The following is a 15,908-nucleotide window of genomic DNA, read 5'->3' as shown; positions in this document are numbered from 1 at the left end:
TGTAATATAATTAGTTTCTACTTTCTTTTCAAGGCACTTGAAAAGAATGATTTCCTTTCAGTACATTTGTAAACAACATAAAACCATGTATTAATGTATTAGTTATTAATAACATACATACAATATTATATACTATTATATAATTGCTAATAACTGAGTATTATAATATACTACATTAAACATAACTTTTTATTTGTGTTAAATTAATAAAACAATTTTTAGCATTAATAGGGAAACATAGCACTGGATCAAATAAAAACAAGTTAAGCTTTCTGTGTAGTTTAGAAATATTCTGAGGTGTGACAGTGTCTACAATTAGTGAATTATCCTGAGGTGTCAGAAGGTATCAAAGTTTAAAAAAAGCAACCAAAACTTCCTCAAATTACTTTCTCCCCTTCATTTAAAATGATTCCCCATTCTGCATGTCCATTTATTTTAAAAAAGAAAAGAAAAGCAAGCGTGTACCTTATGTTTGGCTGAGTGCTGGATGAGCTCTGTAATTAACACTTTGTCCTGTTGCAACCTTCGCTTCATAAGCTTGGAGCAGTTGATATTAATGGCTTCCAAAATGTGGGACGTATTGTATTCCACAAATGGCCGGCTATCAATTAGCAACACTTTTTCCGTTCCACTTTCCAGCAGAGCCACCAACCTCTCAGTAACAATTTGAGTTCCAATCATCTCATGGGCCATGACAACAATAAGTCCTCTTTTCCCACCTCCTCCTTTAATTTGCCACGATGATGTAATGGTGGTGTGCTCAAAGCCTCAGCCACTCCATTGTACTGAAATGTATGAGGTCAGGCTGGTGGCGACTGGCAAGAGGAGAGTTAAACCCATTTCCAGCAAGAGCCCTCCAAGTGAATGTCTCTTTCTCCTTCCCGTTGATGTGCTCGCGCAGAGGCCTCCTGCCACAAAGCAGCCCCTCACATTTGATTCATAAAGAGATGACTGGAATAACCATTCCAACAAAAGATGCTTTGGGGCAGCCAGTGCATTACATCATTCTTTACCTCTGTTCCCCTGCTCCAACAGCTTTACATGGGGCTGAAAAGCCTACATGGAGAGAGAATGACAGACGGAAGACAAAACATGGGGGTCAGAAAAAGAAAGAGCATCGGATTAGAGGGAGTGTATGATTCATAATATTTACCCCATTAATCTAATTCCATACTTGATGCACTGTTTCATTTGAACAAACAAAAAGGACAAGTAGGTATGGCTTCAGAAAACGTTACTAATGATAATTCGCTTTCACCGCAAAATATAAAAACTCAAAGATGACAAAACAAGACATAGTCGTGAATTATATATAATCACCTGGGGGCCCAGAACTACTTGACTTACAGTATGAAATTAAAAGAGCTGTAAAAAGCCAGTCCAAGTATTTTTATTCCAGATGGGTTTCCTCCATTTTATTTGCTTATTTCTTGAAAATAGCACAAAAAAACAACCACCTAAGATCAGGTTAGCAATCTGACGTTATCAGGACATAAAAAATCTTTCCTGATGGCTTGAGAATTACTATGATAAATGGAGTGTGTGTGCTGTGAGCCTTCCTTGAAACTACCCTCAGGAAGAGGCAGGAAAATGGGAGGTTCTGTAAATTTCGGTTGCCTTTTAAGGAAGAGGAGGGGCCATGACTGATGTGCTTGTCACACCAAGTACTGAACTAGCTGCTGGGGGCCTGTGAGGCATCCACTCCACCCCAGGCAGACTCACAGCTAAGATCCTGGCCGGTCCTCCGCTTCCAGTTCTCTTTGTCTTGGTACCTCATTTTTTTTTTTTTTTTTTTTTTTTTTGCGGTACGTGGGCCTCTCACTGTTGTGGCCTCTCCCATTGCGGAGCTGCTCCGGACGCGCAGGCTCAGTGGCCATGGCTCACGGGCCCAGCCGCTCTGCGGCATGTGGGATCTTCCCAGACCAGGGCACGAACCCGTGTCCCTTGCATCGGCAGGCGGACTCTCAACCACTGCACCACCAGGGAAGCCCTTGTACCTCATTTTTAAGAGACTCACTGATTCCCAGCCTCAGAAAATTTCACACCTTAACCTTGGACTCTAGGTCAGCAACCCAGGCATACGAGAGCCCTTAATACTGGACCTGGTGCTTACGTATTCTTGCCAAACTCCTAAGATAGACCATTTCCTAGTTAACACTAGTTGGAGTTTTGTGCCCATAGCTTAAGCCCGCACCCAGACCTTCAATATTCTCACATTCCTATCTCCCTGGTCCATCTGTGCTTATAGGAAATGCCCTACTACATAAAACTAGACGTCCACTGTTGGCATTCGACTTCTAGAGGTTAAACTACTTGATGGCAGACGTTTTGTATTGTATTTCTTACTTCCACAGTGTTTCTGCACATAAGATAGTCAATGTACATTGTTACAAGTTAGTAAAATTCTCCTTGTTCCAAAAATGACTTATGATACTGAATAACTCATATGTGATTAACTGATTTTGGATTAGGATGACAGACCCCCTCAAACATCACGGGGTCCTGTTTCCTAATTTCACACTTACAAATTAGAAACTGAAGCACGGAGAAGTGGGAGTAGACAGGACAGAGAGAGGAGTGACCTCTCCCTTTACTTGTTATGTAACTTCGGACAAATCATTATTAACCTCGCTGACCACACTTTCCTTATCTCTAAAAGGTACATATAGTATTGGCCTTGTCTCCTCACAAAGTTTGTTTTTTTTTTTTTTTTTTTTTTTTTTTTTTTTTTTTTTTCGGTACGCGGGCCTCTCACTGTTGTGGCCTCTCCCGTTGCGGAGCACAGGCTCCGGACGCGCAGGCCCAGCGGCCATGGCTCACGGGCCCAGCCGCTCCGCGGCATATGGGATCCTCCCAGACCGGGGCACGAACCCGTATCCCCTGCATCGGCAGGCGGACTCTCAACCACTGCGCCACCAGGGAGGCCCACAAAGTTTGTTTTGAGGATGAAGTTATGTCAGTTATCTAAAGAGAGTAAGTCAGAAGGCAACTAGTCATCACACAGAGAAAGGAGGAAAAATGCTGTAAAGATGCCAATGGTGAACAGAGCTGCCTTGCATCTGGAATCTGAAAGGCATCCCTCAGCAGATAAAGACGGGGCAATGCCATCCTGCTACAGTCCGGCTTCAGCCAGGCTGTGCTGCTTCTCACGGAGCCAGACATCCACGGCGTTAGAAGGCACCTGAGAAGCCATCTCGTCCAGCCTCACGTCTCACAAATCAGCTCCACATGATACATTATTTGTCCATTTCGTGTCTTCATTATACGAATGTATTACTTTTAGTACAGCTTAATGGCAGTGAAGCACGAAAGTCATCTCTACCTTTGACTGAAGAAACCAGAGCAGAGAATTTGTCCTACTAAATCAACCAATGCACATTCGCACTGCACCTACCCAGGGTATTTCTGACTCAAGTCCTGACTGCCCGGTGACACAGTTCACAGCCACGCAAGGTCCTGGGCCCCTCACCGGGGCTCCCACTCCCGGGTTACCCTGTTTTCCTAAGAACCTGTCCCCACAGTGAAGCTGCACTGAGACAGAGTGACGTGACCTGTCCACGCGGGAGCCCGGGCAGCGCAGAAAGCGGAAACCCGAGAACGGGAGCGAGTGGATGCCAACAATGGCCTGAGTCTCTGGGCCCCACTGGCTCCTCTCAGTGGTGCAAACCGGGCCGGACAAAGCAGTTATCTGGGTTAGCAGATCGAGGGACAAAGGGAGGGAGAAGACGGCAAACATGCAAAAGCTGAGTGAGAAAGTTCTCATCTTTGCTTCCCTCCAGCCAACTCTCAGAAGCCCAGATCACTGAAACCCAAGGCAGGCTGCGGCCAACAGGTCCACCGGGAAGAAAACGGTCATTCCTCCCCAGAGAACCAGAGTCAGTCGTTCCGGATAGAAAAAGACCCTTTCCCTGACCAAGAAGAGGTCTGGTCAAAGTGACCCTGACATGAGGATGTAGCTGAAAGAAAACAGTGAAGGTGACTGAGGATAAAGTTACGCCTTTCACATCGTCCTGCGGCCAGCTGGAGCCCTCTGACAGCACCTTCATGCGCAGCGTCTGATGTGCTGAGGTCCCAGGTGGCTATGGAGGAGGCCGAGGCTGCCAAGGGGCTGTGGAAGGTGAGGTAACAACAGCCTTAAACCTCGTTCGCTTGCAGCTGCAGCATTCTGGGGAAGACCTCATCCTAGGCTACAGCTCTAATTTAGAAATTTCTCTCCATTCATTGTTGTTTCCGAGGAAGGTCAACACGCTGAGATCAGGGACGCATCTGTGATCGTTTTGTTCTCGGAATCTTTTGCATCAAGTAGGATTTAAGAGATGACAGGAGAATATCTGATAGTTGGCAGCCCCAACAAGCTCATTTTACCCCAAAATCTCTTCAAGAAGTCAGAAGGCATACAAATTTTTAGATGGAACACGGGGGCCCAAGTGCATATAGCAAAGCCCAGGGCAGGCCAGCTTTGCTATTTACCTATTTTCTTAGACAATTTTAAAAGTTTTAATTAATTTCTTTTTATTTTTAATACAGAGTATAGTCACATGGCTCAAAAAAAATAAATAGAAAACTGTATACACACTATGAATACGTATACTTTATCCATCCAAAGTTTGTCCACTATATTTCAATAAAGCTGTTAAAATTGCCATTATATTCAAAGTCCAACAAATACATTTAAGTGAAAAAAGTGAGCACATTGGAAATCCTTCTCCCGCCCTTGTCCTCCACCTGCCCAGGTCCTCCCTGGCCCTCTAACTGGTAAACACTGTTAATAGTTTCTTCTGATTTCTTCCAAAGATTTTTTTAAATGAAAATAGAATAAAACACTATATATTCTTTTCCTTTTCCTTCTCTGTTCAACCGGATACACAGTACTGTTACACATCCTGCTTTTTCTTTCACTTAAAATACTCCAATTTGATTTTTTCCAAATTTAATTAGAATGTAATACAACCTATATATCCATGGGTCTCCCATACATGCACTTTTGGAAATCTAAATAAAACATGTAGAAATACTCAACCTTAAAAGACAACTCCCAACCATAATTCAAAAAGAGTCATGTACCACAATGTTCACTGCAGCTCTATTTACAATAGCCAGGACATGGAAGCAACCTAAGTGTCCATCGACAGATGACTGGATAAAGAAGATGTGGCACATATATACAATGGAATATTACTCAGCCAGAAAAAGAAACGAAATTGAGTTATTTGTAGTGAGGTGGATGGACTTAGAGTCTGTCCTACAGAGTGAAGTAAGTCAGAAAGAGCAAAACAAATACCATATGCGAACACATATAAATGGAATCTAAAAAAAAAAAAAAAAAAAGAAGGTTCTGAAGAACCTAGGGGCAGGACAGGAATAAAGACACAGATGTAGAGAATGGACTTGAGGACACGGGGAGGGGGAAGGGTAAGCTGTGACGAAGTGAGAGAGTGGCATGGACACATATACACTACCAAATGTAAAATAGATAGCTAGTGGGAAGCAGCCGCATAGCACAGGGAGATCAGCTCGGTGCTTTGTGACCACCTAGAGGGGTGGGATAGGGAGGGTGGGAGGGAGACGCAAGAGGGAGGAGATATGGGGATATATGTATATGTATAACTGATTCACTTTGTTATACAGTAGAAACTAACACACCACTGTAAAGCAATTATACTCCAATAAAGATGTTTTTAAAAAAAGACAGCTCCCCCTTTCCTCTAGCATTACACCCAATCGGCTGTTTACCTGAGGACCAAAAGGCTGAGGAGTAATTCACGACAATGTGCTTGAAGGGTCAACAAGCTGCTTTATGGCATCCTAATGGGAGAGTATCCTCTGGAGCTACTCTGACTCAAGAGAAATTTCAAATGTGACACTCATGTTCAAGGAAGCACGAAATTTCTCTCTTAAAGGACAACCTGCTGCAACCTGGGCTGTTCCCGCCCAAAGAGAAGGCGGCACCACAAGTTCCCTGTATGGAGGCCAGGGGGCCGCTGAAGGTCAAGGCCTTCAGCCGGGTCACTCTGCTGCCGCCCCGTCCCTGCAGACCTCAAGAGCGCTCTTCATGGTCTCCCACCTGGGCCGCCCTCCGGGCTGCCTGGGGATCGTGCTGAGGGAGCCCTGGACCACGATGCTACCCAGGAGGTGGGGCTGGGGCAGCAGAGACTCTCTTCTCAAGAGAAGGGTGATGGGACGTCCCAGTCCACCATCGAGGAAATCTAGGAGGCAGCCGGCCTTCAGAAGACAGCGACAAGCTGTGACAAAGTGAAAGAGCGGGATGGACATATATACACTACCAAACGTGAGGTAGATAGCTAGTGGGAAGCAGCCGCATAGCACAGGGAGATCAGCTCGGTACTTTGTGACCGCCTGGAGGGGTGGGATAGGGAGGGTGGGAGGGAGACGCAAAAGGGAGGGGATATGGAAACATATGTATATGTATAACTGATTAAATTTGTTATAAAGCAAAAAAATAAAATAAGTTAAAAAAAAAAAAAATCTCCAGAATAAAATGCTTACAAAACTTATCAGGTGTTGTATAAGCAAAAGTAAACATTAAATTATTAACAGATACACACTACTATATATGAATACAGATAACCAACAAGGACCTACTGTATAGCACAGGGAACTCTACTCAGTACTCTGTAATAACCTACATGGGAAAAGAATCTGAAAAAGAGTATCTATCTATCTATCTATCTATCTGTCTATCTATACCTGAATCACTGTGCTGTATACCTAAACTAAAGTGACATTGTAAATCAACTATACTTCAATGAAATGTTTAACATTTTTTTAAAGTAAAAAAAAAATTTTAAAAGTAAAAAAAAAAAAAAAAAAAAGAAGACAGCGACATAACCCTTCTATATACATACAAGAGAGTTTTCTATTAAAAAAAAAAAAGGGAAGAGATATGGGGACATATGTATAACTGATTCACTTTGTTATAAAGCAGAAACTAACTCACCATTGTAAAGCAATTATACTCTAACAAAGATGTTAAAAAAATAAAATAAAATTGAATTTTAAAAAAGGTCAGTATTTATTGTACCCAAGACTAGTAACCTTAACCAGGTCCACTAAACAAATATTTACAAAGTATCCTAGTTTCAGAAATAAAGGATTTAAAAGACTTTATTTATGAAGAGATGGAGAGAGGCAGAGGCAATATGTTAGTATAACAAAATACACACATCAGGGAACAGCGTGGGCAGATCCCCTAAAGAAGGGCCAACTGTGGTATATTTTACATGTCAGCAAGCAATTTACGTTTCCTATTTTATAACATTTAATACTGACATAAACTGTGTAAGAACCTTCCGCCCTAACATACAATATTTGAAGTTTTTCTGTGTAACTTACGTTTGAGATTCCATTTGGTTACCTATGGAAATGCATCTATGACTTTATAATGGAAATTAGGAGAGTGTTATTTGTTCAAACTCACTCTACATCCAACCTCGCAAGAGTATCAATGGACTAAAGAATACCACTGAATTAGTTACGTGGGAGAACTGTTAAGTCTAAGGCTATTTTGATGATCAATTTAATTAAAAGAACGAAATAAAGCTCAACTGGCTAAGAACCAGTATTTGCCATTAGAGTAATTAGCTGAGAGGAAAAGTGTTTTGTTTTGACTGCAGTCTTTACTTGACTTGTAGCCTTTAAAGCTAGTGTCCAACCAGCAAATTTTTTAAAGATTGAGGTCGTTTTTAAATGACTGGTAAGCGTCTCCCTCTTCTTCTCAGATGAGGCGTTATTCTTTTTGACTTCCCAGATACGATCCTGGCTTCTCGGTGGGTCACACTGCACTGGGTCTATTCCACCAGGAAAGAGGTGAGGCCCTTTCTCGCACACGATTCTCCCTCTGGGGCTGTTGCCGGCACAGCTACCCCGGTGCCCACATCAGGGCCCACAGGCTGCCCCCCCATCCCACCCCCCAGTTCCATTTTAAAACCTTCCTTTTTCAAAGGAATTCTCAGGAGAGGGGAAAGGACCCCAAAGCTGTGTCTGCTTTGTTCAGTGAGGACAGTGGCCGAGCCTTGTTTGGTTGGGCTTCAGCTCAAGCTCAGATCCTCAGAGAATTTATGGAAAGCATATAATCAGGTGAGAAGTTTAAGACTGGCTTGTAGTTTAGCTATTAAACTACAAGCCAGTCTTAAAAATTTTTTTTCCTCCAGTAAAACTGAAGAAATAGGCAACAGGATACACCAAGCAGGCTTTCAGCAGAGCCTTACATACAAACTATTAATAAGAGAAAAACTGAACAAATCAAAAGGGAAAAAAGAAGGCCATGGTGTCCAGAAGCAAGAGCATCTTGGGCTCTGACCATTTTCATTCTACACTGATTAAAGCTTCTCTGCGTCACGTGCTGCGGGTTAACCCTGACAGAGATTCCGAGGTCTGGTATTTGGTAAAATGTATGCCATAAAGAAACAAAAACAAACCCCAAAACCATCCTCACCAAAGCCAAGAAGGCAATACGAGCTTAATGCATTTTTCAGTCACCTATTCCTGCCTTGGCCATATTTTCTTACCCCAGCATAGAGGATGCAACCTGACTAGTGGTGGCGATAACGGGATAGAGGTTGCTTGAATCACTGTCTAGACAGAGCTAGGCATGGAGACAACATTTGTCAGCACTGGAAAAATCCAACAACCGCCTCTCAGCAACTCACAGCACTGCAGGAAGAACCCGCTCTTATCAGAGGCTCAGGTTGTTTACACGCATCTCAAGGATCCCCAGACAAAGGCTGGAAGAGCAGCCATCCTTCAGAGACACGATACATGGCCTTTGCTTCAGACACAGATCAGCCCAGGCAGAGTCCAGATCTGTGAGAAGCCTTCCCCAAGTTTCTGCTAAGGAAGAGCACGGCGCTCTTGGAACTGGCTCACCGGAAGCCTCCCGTTTATGGTCACCTGTTCTACCAGCTTCCCCCTCCCTGACCCACCTGAGCTCTCCGCCCCACTCCACCCCCTCCCCCCTCCTCCCCTCCTCTTTCCTGCCTCCACACCAGTGATCCATCCCCGACACACTCCTGCCCCAGGGCTCCCTCACTTACCCTTCTGCATTTAAAGCTTCCTCCTGGCACCCTGCCTGAAAACAATGGACTCTAGCCCCCAGAAGCAGTAGTCTTGAGGGGGTGGGAATGAAGGACCCCTGGATGGAGTGGCTGGCGAGAGGAATGTGGCCAGAGGCTGGTTTAATCTGAGAGCTAAGGAGAACCTGTTGTGCAAGGATATTTGCAATAAAGCTGGGCTGGAGGCAGGGGAGGAGAGATTCAGAATGTTAGATGGGGAATAATTAGTACATCCTGGTTTTCCTGAGCATCTGTCAGGCCTACTGCAACTCATTCAGTCAACTAACAAATGGTCATTGGGCACCTAACAAGTGCCAGGCACTGCTGTGGAAATGCAACAAAAATGAACGAGGCAAAAGCTCTTGTCCTCCTGGAGTTTCTAACTGAATGACGAGACATGCATAATAAACAGCAACAACAAAACATGTCGTATGAGAGATGGTGATCAGTGCTACGGAGAAAAAATTAAGCAGGGAAAGAAGAAGGAGAGTGGAGGTGGAGGGGTTAAAGTTTTAAACAGAGTAGTCCAAGAAGCCCTTGCTCTGATGGTTAAGTAAAGACCATGAGGGAGGTGGAAGATGGCCACGTGGACGCCTGGGAGACTAGTTCTCTATGTCAGGGCTTGAGGCCAATGAATATGTTGACCAAGGTAATGCTGAATTGGGCAAATGCCAGGAAAAGATGTGGCAGGTGTTCAGTCTTCCTTCAGAACTATGGTTATATCTTTTGGAAATGAAGCATTTTTAGTCACTTGAACTTTTAACTTAAGCGTAAAATACACACACACACACAAACACACACGAAAGTTTCGTATAGTTTCTCCCTTAAAACTACAAAGGAAGAAGATGTGGTTCCTATGTTAGTGCATTACTTGGCAAAGAAATAAAAAGAAACACTGTAACAAAAAGATTACTGTTAATGCTAATTTAATACAATTCTTCCAACTCCACAAATGTGTAGTACCTAATAACAGAATCTTGGCTTTATAACATAGAATGTAGGAAAACATCAAAGACATGTTGAACAAGGTGCATGCTTGAATAGAGCTATACAACAAGGAAATCATTTAAAGGAGGTTTACATTAAAATAAAGAAAAATGCTTTCAAGGAGCTCTCCTTGTCAGAAGGTGTATCAAATCCTTACCACAAGGCTTTTGTAAGAGAGGTTACTGTATTCAGGGGGGTAGGTAATACTAATGTAAACTTATCATCTTTATCCATGCACCACAGTTAGCCCACCTACCCCCAAACAGCCAAATTCCACTATATAACAGGTGTACTTTCCTGACAAAGAGCTAAATCACTAAAGATATTACGACCAAAGTAAACATGACCAACAATGAAAGATAATCATGATATATAAAGAGAGTAAAATCAAAGTACAGAACAGTAGGTAAAGCAGAACCTCAAACACCCACATATATACAAACACACAAACATATATATTCAAAAATGTCATAATAGTTTTGCTTGGGTAAAGGTAATATTTATTATATTCTTTTCTTCCCCATAATCTTGGAAAGTGCAGAAAAAAATTAGAGAAAGGGCATGACATCCACGCAGACCCAGGTCCTGTTGGCTCTAGCCCTCCTGAACAGCGCTGTCAAGAAAAGTGTGGGTTGGGAATTCCCTGGCAGTTCAGCGGTTAGGACTCGGCGCTTCCACTGCCTTGGGCCCAGGTTCCATCCCTGGTCAGGGAACTAAGATCCCACAAGCCGCGTGGCACGGCCAAAAAAAAAAAAAAATGTATACACATACACACACACACACACACACACACAACAACGACAAAAAAGTGTGGGTTTGGGCAAAGCAAGAATGTCAACAAACACAATATAGGGAAGCTGATGTTTACCCTCAAGGTAAAAAGCTGAGTCTCTACTTCAGAAAAGGACTTACAAAGGATTATTTTAATAACAGTAACGTTTGGGGGGTGAGAAAAATTAAATTTTAAATTACACACTTGTGACTATAAACCTGCACTTTTAAGAAGGGTCAGCTGAGGTGTAACTCTTTTAATACAGAAGGGTTTTTTTTCCCGTATACAAAGGACTCGTAGCTAGCTTTCTAATATATTCCCTAACACTCTTAAAAATGTATTTCAATTTATAAAGTTTCCAAAACAAACCTACCTAAAGCATCGCAAATGAAACACAGTGTGACTTTTACTCCTCTCACTGGAAAAGCGCAAATCCTTTTAACGAAGTCGCCAAACGGCCCGTCACTGTCCTCAGCTCCTAAATAGACGCGCACAAGACTTGAACAGATTCCAGGCGTGGCCTTCAAGCCTGGACCACACCTGCTTCCAAGGCCCTGAGGCTAAAAATAACCCTGGGGCCTCAAAAATGGGACACCAGCCAGGCCAGGGGTAGCTGCCGGCCCCCTGCTCCGCTCCACTGACAGTGAAAGCGGGAGCTACGAAGCTCGACAATCACAAAATCCTCCACCACAGGCTCCTGTCTGTCTCTCTGTGCCAACCACCTCCATCCTAGGCCGGCTCGGTTTCTTTTCCCCTTGATGCCAAAACCAACCCTAGGAACTTAGAAACAGGTGAGGTTTTATGGTGTATTGTTTAAAACAAACAAACAAACAAACAAAAAACTGTGGACCAAGACTCAGGAGACCTTGTTCCTAAGTTCAGCTCCTCTACGAAGACGCAAAAATGTCACAGCAAGAGTCACATCCTCCAGCCTGTTGTTTCCTCACCTGTGATCACGGAACATCTAAGGATTATCTAGGGATAGGATGAGATCGCCGTCAGCGCATCTCAGGTCTTAGCAAGTTGCCCTGATGAGGACAGAGTAGCAGGGCTGATGTGATCATCAGGCCGTCATGCTGAGGAGTTCGCATCCTACAACAGACAAGTTAAAACGGGTAACTCCTGGATAACGGCTCCGCAAAAAGCACGGTGAGCAGACAATTTCCTTTGTGGTGGAGGATTTCCACCGCTCCAAGACGATGACTCCCGCTTCTCTGCCAGCCCCAGAATTTGCAGGATCCCCCTCTGGGACTGTTACGCTGCCAGGTAAGGAAGAAAGAAAGGGAGGGAGGTCGGAGGCGGGGCAGAGGAGGGGGCGGCGGCAGCAGCAATGTCGCTTTTCCCTCCAGGCTCCCGGGCTAATTTAAGTCACTGCATCTGTCTTCACGCTTCCCCTTCCGAGGCCCGGGGAGTCACTGGTGTCAGGAGGCTGCGCCACAGGGCAAAGCGGGTGACAGGGCCAGGACCTGGGCCGAAGAATCACAGCGCCACAAGATAGAAGGAGACCGCAGAGCAGCCCAAGATGCTCCCGAGATGGGAGTCTGACTGTGCCCCGTCCTCACCTGTGGTTACTTTTTCCGCTCTGTCCTTTCCACCCTCTATCTTTGTCCTATAATTTGGCTCTAACACACATCACCAAATGGCAACTTCTGTGCCCTTACTTGTGCTCAGATGCATTGATGTTTTCTTCTCACTCCCTCTCTCCCTTCATATTCACCTTAATTTCTCTCCTTGGTAATAAAACCGAGCCTCTTCCTTTCTAAGGTTTACCCCTTATCATTAATCATTAATTTTCTTTTTCGGGGGGAACAGCCAAGGCCCTACATGTGTTGCTATTACAGTGAAGAGTCATAACTGCTCCAGACTGCTTTGACCCAGACTTCCGTGGATTCAGGTGTTCTGTCGACCTTTAAAATCTTTTGATTATTTGTTACCTTAGAATAAAACGTTTTATTTCAGAGGAGAGAGGTAAAATTTTCCAGTGAGGTATCTCACACGTGGTCATACTGAGTAGAGATGATTACTTCGGGATCTTACGTTTTCACTAGCCCTCAGATGCCCTGATGATCTAGACCCTAAAAGTTAAATCCCTATCTAAACCTCAGAGGAAGACAATACAAACGCTCAGTGTCTTCCCACTAGATTATTTAGAAACTAACAAGATCTGAATTATCTTGTAACGGAGAGCTTGGGTCTGAAGCAGGAACCAGGGCTGCACGTGGGGACAGAGCTGTCTCCATCCAGAGTCTGCCGGCGCCTGTGTCAGCAGCATCCCCGCCCACCCTGCCTGCTTCCTCCACCCCCAGCCTCGGGTGAGCACAAACCCCATCCGGAGGACCTTCCAGGAGAAAGAAGAAAAGGCAGAGAGGAGAACTAAACAATGGCCGGCCTCTCATTTCAGCTCCCAGTGACTCTATTGGCTAATTTTTTAAAAAGGATTTCCCGCACAATGTGAATAGCAAAATAAATAGGAATGGATTATAACCCACAGAATAAAATAAATAACCATGAGTGCAAAAAAAAAAGCAATTTCTCACAAAACACTTGCTCTATGATGAAAGTTTGAGAGGATGGTGTTTCTATTTGCTTTTTTTTTTCTTTTTTAATAGGTTGTTCTGTCATCTTAACTCCCTCCATCAATTCCGGCGGGACGCCGGTCGGGTTCCGGGATGCCGCATGCAGCAGGGAACACCTTCCTACCAAAGCCTCACTTTCCCTCTCTGAAAAATACCAAAGTCTGTATTGGTTTAAGTTAAATTAACTTAGATGTCTAAACCAATGCCGGGCACTGTGGGAACAACAGAAGAGATGGCAGGTCCCTGATGTTAACTGGTTCAGTAAACAGTTTTAAAAAATGACATTTGGACAAACACAAAATGATACTGTGCTGGCAGATGTACCGCAACTCAAAGAGGAAGGCTTCCCGGGGCTTTGAAGGAAAACAGGGACATGAACGGCCAGAGAGAAGAGGGAAGAAAACTGCAGGTGAAGGAAATGCAGGAGCAAAGGTAGAGGGATGGGCTGCGTGCAGCTTTTCCCGGCCAGAGCACAGACTGCATCAGCGAGTAACAAATAAGCTGGTGAAGCAGGAGGCGCCGCTGCTGACACACCTGGACGTCTACAGCCACCTAAGCCACCGCGAGCTTCAGGAACAGAACCGGAGAACATCACGGAGGAATGTCTCTCTGGGAGCCTTGTATGGATTGAAAGGAGAAAACAGGAGAAAGGAGACGAACCAGTTATGACCTTTACAGTTCTAGTTATCTGAGGATGGGCTCCGCCTAGGAGGGTGACTGTAAAATCTGCCAGGAAAAGAAAGATCCAAGAAGCTGGGATGGTCAAAATCCAAGGCAGCATGCCGGGCACAGAACACCTTTATTAAATAGCGTACTTCCTGACTGAAAGTGCCCATGAAAAGGGCTGTTTAGACTTCATTATTAAATTATTCCACCATGAGAACATCATCTGAAAATATCTCAATACCCATTCTGTTCTTGCTTCAGATGAACCAATATCAAGGAGAATGAGCAAAATGTACAAGTTCAAGTTTTACTAGTCAGGGCCTGTTGAGAAACCAAAAGAATTAGACATAGTAGAAGGTCAAAATTATGTAAAGCAGAATGTAAGTAGAGGTGAAGTCTGATGTTGGCATTATGGGTGACTTGCTCCTATATACTGAATATTTTTCAGTAATTTCCCAATTTTCCATTATATATGAGTGTATATGTATATAAAACTTTTGCAACAGAAAATTAAAGTATAGAGTTTTAATCAGTCATAACTCATGTAATTCTCATGCTGTTCAGAGAAGGAAAGAAGATTTGGAAGTCGAGGTACTGGGGCCTATTCTCTGCATTAGCTAAGTAAAAATTATTCTGTAGGAATCATTAACCAAAATAAGTTTTAATACAGAATCATGGGATTTATCCAACAGTGACTTAGTAGTCTGAAAAAATTAAAGAGATTTTTAAAATGTAATCACACATCCCTGTGACAACCATGCTCCAAGGCACATGGCATTCGAATGCATTCCAGACAAAGCAATATAAGTATATATGGTTTAGTACAGGGCAATGTTCCTTTTCCAAATGTAACCTTCAGTGTCAAAGACCATATATTCAAAATTAAAATTAAAAGCAAAATGATTACGAATACAGTATGCCTGCCACAAGTGAATTTAGTATAAAGCAGACCACAGGACTGTCTATTAAGTAACTCACTGACTTAAAGAACAAAATATCCAATTTCACCATCTCATCTAAAATGTAGTCCATGGCATAGAGCCTAAGAATAATGTTCATTCAGCTCTACTGTTTTATCCCTCTGCCTAGAGTCCCAAATAGGTTTGAAAGAAACCTATCACATTTGCTATCAACACATGTAAGCATCACAGAGCACTAAGTACAGTGCAGCCAATGTTTAGTTTTTTCTCCTGCAAATAGTGTTTTTCTGAATTCTAGGATTGTGGACTTTAATCTGTAAAACTACAGGAAGAAAGATGAAATGGGTTAGTAAAATAGACATGTGTTCATTTACTGAGTGCCTACTATATTCAATTCCCTAGAGAGCAACTTCCCACTTTCGTTTAATCACAAGAATTACTTAGGAACTTGATTAAAAAATATAATAAAAATAATCACCCAGGCCTCACCCCTGAAGATCGATTCTTAGGGTATGGAGTGGAGACTGTGAATTTGTATTTTTGACAAATGCTCCAGAAGTTTCTTAGGATCGTTTTTAAGTACATCTTTAAGCTTGAAAAACAATGCCCTCAAGACACATTTGGGGGACTTCCCTGGTGGTACAGTGGTTAAGAGTCTGACTGCCAATGCAGGGGACGCGGGTTTGAGCCCTGGGCTGGGAAGATCCCACATGCCGCGGAGCAACTAAGCCCGCGAGCCACAACTACTGAAGCCCAACTGCCACAACTACTGAAGCCCACGAACCTAGAGCCCGTGCTCTGCAATAAAGAGAAGCCACCGCAATGAGAAGCCCGCACACCGCAAGAGAGTAGCCCTCGCTTGCTGCAACTAGAGAAAGCCCGCGCGCAGCAATGAGGACCCAACGCAGCCAAAAGT

The 15,908-nt window shown here is 43.6% G+C and overlaps 1 protein-coding gene across 6 annotated transcripts in view; it reads right to left on the bottom strand.

Annotated features, from left to right (window-relative positions):
* Nucleotides 1-15,908, bottom strand: part of DUSP16 (dual specificity phosphatase 16) — an 85,580-nt gene that overhangs the window by 45,310 nt on the left and 24,362 nt on the right. For 3 of the 6 annotated variants that reach the window (XM_082636524.1, XM_082636521.1, XM_082636525.1), the window contains one exon: nucleotides 466-1,056. In XM_082636524.1, coding sequence (XP_082492650.1) covers nucleotides 466-693 — 228 coding nt within the window. In that variant the 5' untranslated portion in view covers nucleotides 694-1,056. Of the gene's footprint in view, nucleotides 1-465; nucleotides 1,057-9,053; nucleotides 9,285-11,777; nucleotides 12,090-13,940; nucleotides 14,024-15,908 lie in introns of those variants that run through there. The other 3 variants (XM_082636522.1, XM_082636523.1, XM_082636526.1) reach the window with 3 other exon arrangements.

The sequence above is a fragment of the Mesoplodon mirus genome (genome assembly GCF_964341445.2).
Source record: "Mesoplodon mirus genome assembly, chromosome: 11".
In the NCBI taxonomy this organism is placed as follows: Eukaryota; Metazoa; Chordata; class Mammalia; order Artiodactyla; family Ziphiidae; genus Mesoplodon; species Mesoplodon mirus.
This window is presented reverse-complemented; position numbering and strand designations above follow the sequence as displayed.